Source organism: Pinus tabuliformis, chromosome 9 (genome assembly GCF_031772625.1).
Source record: "Pinus tabuliformis cultivar Carrire ecotype Pingquan chromosome 9, CPIR1, whole genome shotgun sequence".
In the NCBI taxonomy this organism is placed as follows: Eukaryota; Viridiplantae; Streptophyta; class Pinopsida; order Pinales; family Pinaceae; genus Pinus; species Pinus tabuliformis.
The window spans coordinates 633,597,084-633,603,173 of NC_142307.1; the positions used below are offsets into that span (position 1 = coordinate 633,597,084).

The 6,090-nt window shown below is 33.7% G+C and overlaps 1 protein-coding gene across 1 annotated transcript; it reads right to left on the reverse strand.

Annotated features, from left to right (window-relative positions):
* Window positions 1–278: 278 nt before the first annotated feature.
* On the reverse strand, window positions 279–985 carry LOC149150228 (endochitinase 4-like). The gene is made up of 3 exons (XM_089442740.1): window positions 859–985; window positions 671–755; window positions 279–573 (listed from the first exon to the last, which is right to left on the reverse strand). The coding sequence occupies exons 1-3, from the start codon at window positions 983–985 to the stop codon at window positions 279–281; spliced, it is 507 nt and encodes a 168-aa protein (XP_089298866.1).
* Window positions 986–6,090: the final 5,105 nt, after the last annotated feature.

Sequence of the window (6,090 nt, forward strand, 5' to 3'; positions counted from 1 at the left end):
TTTTATGCTTTAACTTTACATGTGAATTTATTTGAAGTAAGATCTCAAAACTATGTGACAACTTATTGTCGTATATTTACGAGACAAAAAATACATAGAAACGGAAAGAGTCGAAGATTGAACGATAAATTTAAACATGATGACCAAGATGAAGATAACAATGTAACGGCATGTACCAGCATGCCCCGAGGGGCACGAGGTGCTGCAGCGCAACTTATATTCACCAGTTCGGCATAGACTTACTCACATTTTCTACTCGTGGCCATGAAAATAGATTTTTAGCAGGAGATGTTAGTTCCGGGATCCACCCCCAACTGGCTACAAAATGTCTGGTAGTAATTCACTCTAATCTTCTCCTGCCCACCGCCTCCACCGTTACGCTCCACGCCGTTTATGGCTCTGATTGTTCCACCGAAACCCTGCCCGGAGGTTATGGCAGAATGGCAGTCGCTGTTCTTCATCCAGAACCACACAGCCGTCTTGAACGAGATGGTGGCGTCTTGCCCCACCTTCTCTGGGTTGTTCAGCCCGTCGAAGCCAATGTCCTGCCCCGCCGGTCCATAATTGTAATTCCTGCATCCATTAACAAAATCCAACTTACATTTTGTCATTACGGTAACATATGTCACTGTGATTTTAAGAGTAAGTCACATGAAGGATCAAGACGCACCAGGGATGGGAACTATATTCTTCAATCTCCGCTTGAGCACATCTTGATAAGGGAACGCGGCTCCTTATGCTTTGCAGGAATGAAACTGATTTAGCCATCCCCAAATTTGAAATCCAAATTTCAGTGTTTAGGCGGGGCGAGTTTTCAAAATTCAAATGAATAATCATTAATGCGTTTGGAGCTTGTACTTGCAGTAGATTCAACTCGAACCGCGGAGGCAGCAAATTTAAGTTTCGAGACGGGGCGGGCCCGCGGTTGGTGGGTCCAGCACACTCCACCGGAAACACATGCTGGCCGCCGGAGATCTGAATCCATGGTTATGTATGTTATCCCACTGACGTGCACCACATACATAGCTGGCCCAGCATTTAAGACTCAATATATGGCTGGTTAGCATAAATCAAAATTTCACAACCAGTTTAAAAAAATGTGTAATAAAGTGTTAAATTTATTAATAATAAAATATAGTATTAATTTAATTGAAAAAAATATAAGATAATAATTAATAATAAAAGTAATAAATTAGTCTTTAAGGGTGCAGTTGGTTCATTAGTGAACACACTGTTAAGGCTCACTGATTCAAATTTTGATTTATTCCTGAGCTGTGCTGGGGGTGGTTGGGGGGCGGTAGGGTTGTACCTTAAAGTTATAGCTTAAAGTTATAGTGGTAGCAATTTTTAAGTCAGGGGAGTATAAACTGAGGAGTTACTGCGAGTTATAAATAATAATAATAAAAATAATAAATTAATTTTATTCAATTTATTGTATTGTAATTTTGTTTTTATTAATGAAGTTAATTTTTATTTATTTTATTTTTATTTTTATTTTTAATTTATAATGTGTTTATCTAATTAAAAAATAACAAAATTTAAATAATAATGATTCATATTTATATTTATAATATTTTATAATTTTATAATTAAATTTATATACATGAATGATATTTCAAAGTTTTATGTTTAAATTTAATTAATAAATATATAAAACTTAGTACTTACACTAAACTCTTTTTTTAAGTAAAGTAGAAAATATCTTTATATTCTATATGATGAATACATGTTATCATTTTCTAGGGACTATTCATTCTTAACAACAAAGCTCAAAGCCATTATATCAAAGCTCATTATGTCACCTGTGGGAATAGAACTTTGAGTGGAGAGAATCCCAATCATTCCTTCTAACCACCTTAGATAAGCCTAGTTAACAAGTTTTATATATATAACATTCAAAAAAATAAATTATAAAATTATATAACATATTTGAGAAAAATGTCAAGCTAGAGATAATTGCAATAGACAAGCTATATGCATACTATGCATATCAGATTGAAAAATGAAATTATAAAATTCTAAACATCTAAAAGAAAAATGCCAAGTCAAAATATATGTAACTCTATGTATTATTAGACATCTACTGGTGTATTTCAATTAGTAGTACAAATTTGAGCTTCAAGGTTCAAATCCCTTGGTTATCAAGGAGTTACCACCTAGAGTTTACATTGCCAATGCAAAAAAACACACAAAAACACAAAAACAAATAAACAAAACAAAACAACAAAAACAAAAAAACGCTTTATGTATTGTTAAAGTTTTAATAAAATTAAAATTAAAAATAATTTTATATAGATATGTGAAATTTATATATAATATAAGTGATATTATCAAAAACCAACATAAATTTGTTTTAAATCTTGATTTACCAAACAAAGAGAAAAATCCAATTTCTAAAAATCCAAACATTTCTTCAAATTTTAAACTCAAGAAGAAATTTACATTTTGAAAAATTTCATTCTTTGAGATATTTAGTAAATCTATATTAAAAAAATCTTAATCTACCAAACAAAGAGAAAAATCCAATTTCTAGAAATCCAAACATTTCCTATTTTGAGAAATTTCATTCTTTTAAATATTTAGTAAATCTATATTACAAAATATGATCTCCACATATTTTATAGGTTTTAATAAGAGAATTTAAAATTAACTGATAAATTTTACTTATATGTATACATTTTAGCTATTAAATAATCACACATTATGAAATACAATCTATATAAATAAACATATATAATGATGGGTAATTATCTAATTAAATTATACACACAAATAGAAATGATCTCCTAAACATAATTATTCAACATGATATATAAGATTATACAATTGATATCTTGTAACAATTGATTTGATTAGTAAGATTATACAACATGATATCTTATATAATTTTTAATATGATTATTTATATTTCATTTTTTTAAGTAACAATTTATTTTATTGGTAAGATTATACTATTGAATTATAGTTATTGTTGTTTTTATGGAGCTTCTTTTATATGGTTCTATTTAAGATGTTATAGTTTTGTATGATTCTATTTAAGATGTTATTTAGTTGTTTTAAAATTATTATTTAAATAGTTGGGTAAATATGTGTAAGAAAAGTAATATTAACCAATTTTATAATAGAGGAATAAAAATAATGTTGAAAATGTAATAATAAAATTTTAATTTAATTTTATTCTTAAATTAAATTTGGAATAAAATTGTAATTTCACATCTCATGATAATTTGTATTAGTTAACATAGTTAATTTGACTTAGTTCACTCAGTTAATTTGAGTTGAGGGTCTAACTTAAGTCATGTACAGTGTCTCCTACTTTATAGCATCTCCAGTTGAGTTTATTTTGAGTTGTAATTAATTTAGTTTAACTGAGTTAAAGTAAATTAAACTAGTTCCAACTATTGGAGGAACTAGTGGGAGGTCTAATAGTGTGGTGCTCCCTAAAGTGGAATGTGGTGCTCCCTGCAGTGATAAACCAGTAAACTAAAGATTCACTCATAATTAACTCATCCATGCCAGATCAAAGAAATACCCAATTGAAATTGGAGTTCAGGCATAATGTACTATCAATTGTATAATTATCCGAATTGTAAAAATGGTGCATGCAGTCATAGGAAGATCCCAAAGGAACTGCAAAATCCAATGGAGGAAAATTCCTATTTAAAAAGGGCCTAATTCCTCATTGAACAACATAAGGAAGTAGGAGCTTGGAAGACTAGGAAATTGACTAAGTGTTGGCCATAGTCATTCTAGGAAGCAGTGAGACAGATAGTGATACTGCAGAGGTTGCTCAGGCTTGAGCAAAGCATTGTAATATTCTCATATTTTCTGACTAATGCAATATACAGGTAGCAGGGTTTTTTAGCTGTGGCTTTCCCTACGTAATCATTGTGTAATGTGTTGATTGAATTCTTTCTCTTGTGTGCTTCATGATTTCGTAATCGTTTAATTGTTTCCATTGATGAGTAGAGTAGATTCAAGTCTATTGTTTTAACATATTAGAATTAGCAGTTTGACTCTACAAGGAATTTCTACATGGTATCAGAGCTGAAATTACTATAGAAGAGGAGAATACAAGTTTGTCTTTTGCAGGTGAAATCGAATTTGTAGTATCATACTTTAGAGTTAGTAGGATGTCATTCTACGGATTGAGACTCAAATATGCCCTTGAGGGCAGTTCAAACTATATTTCTTGGTAGGACATGATAGAGACAGTGTTGGAAGACAACATGCTAAAGGAATTCTTAGACAAAGATATTCCTAAGCCTCCAGCACCTGATGCTCAAGATCTGGCAGACTAGAGAAAATGTGTTGCAAAGGCGAAAAGGATTATCCTAGAAAGAGTTAGAGATCATATTGTCTTGAACCTCCACGGTAAGGAGACTCCATATGAAATATGGAAGGCCTTGACATACCTGTTTCAAAACAACAATGACCACAAAAATATGGCACTGAAGGACAAGCTCATAAAAATCAATATGGAGAAGGGTGACATAATACCAAAGTACTTGACCAAGTTCACCCAATGTCAGGATGACCTTGGAAGTGTCAGTGTTATAGCTACTGAAGATGATCTGGTGAGCCTAGCACTTCTAGGCCTTCCCAAGAGCTAGCACAACTACCAGGACTCAGTAAATGGGAGGGAGAAGCTATAGAGTGGGAGCGTTTGTGCTCTCAATTGGTGCAAGAAGAGATTCGACAGAACACCAGAGATGGGATCTCATCCAAAGAATTGGAAGATGACTTTGCATTAGTCAGCAAAGAAAAGAAATCCAGGGGAAAGAAGTCCCAAGGTGAGGAGGGCAAGAAGAAAGACTTGTCCAACGTCAAATTTTTTCACTGTCACGAGTTCGGGCACTATGCCACGAAATGTCCATAGAAGAAAGCAAGCAAGAAGGATCCCACAGTAGAAGCAATAGGTGAAGCTCTAGCTTCACAATTCAAACTTGATTTTACTCTCATTACATGAAGGGAACATAATGTAATGGGAAGCATGTGGTATCTCGACAACGTTGCCACGTTCCATATGACGGGGAATAGAGATCTTTTCAGTGACTTGGAGGAGAAAGACCTCAAGCATAACATAGAGTTTGGAGATGATGGGAGGTATAACATGAATGATATCGATACAATTACTTTTTAGAGGGAGTCTGGCTCCCGTATCAGACTCACAAACGTGATGTTTGAACTAGGACTAAAGAAGTATCTTGTTTTCGTTGTGGTATTGGAAGATCATGGCTACGATGTGATATTTAGCCAAGGAAAGGTTTTCCTTAGACATATCAACATGAGACAGGTGAACCAGATCAGTGTGCGAGTCAAGAACTTGTATGCACTTGAGGTTCAAGATGCATGCAAATCCATGAGGAGCAAGGCAAAGGTTAGAGACTTGTGGTTGATAGGGAGCATACATTACCTCTCAACATGCAGGCTTAGAAGCATCCTTAGCGAGTTGTGGACCAACCACAATTGGAGAAGCAAAGAGGAGGCCATGTGGAGACATCCAATCAAGCAGAGACCTCCAGTAGGGGGAAATTTCGAGCTAAGTGAGCAGAGGGATTTCTTGCAGCCATACCTCCAGGTTTGATGTGGGGCGATATAAAATTTTAGTCCAAGAGTTTCAAAAATTGAGTAGGGACCATTGAGGCGTGTTTGTCTCATGGATCATTACCTTGCTAAAGGGGCCCACATTATTCAATAGTGGGAGGATCAATGTTAGTAAGATAATGAGGAGTGTAGAGAAGTGTAGACAACAGAGAAGGAGGCTCAGTAGAAGAGTCAGCAACAACATATTTTTCCCAGTAGACAGTTGCAGATTGATTCAGTGATTATTTTTATTTATTTTTTGGATGCTTTCCAGTTGTAGATGTTGCAGTAGCAACAACAATAGTGAGAAGTGTTTCATGCAATACATTCCAAAGGTACTGGATCAAGATAGATGCCAATCCTTTTCTTTTTGAGAGGGAGTGTTGAAAATGCAACAAGAAAATCATAATTTAATTTTGTCGTTGAATTAAATTGGGAATATTGTAATTCCACATCTCATGACAACTTGTATTAGTTAACTAAATTAATTTGACTTAGTTGGCT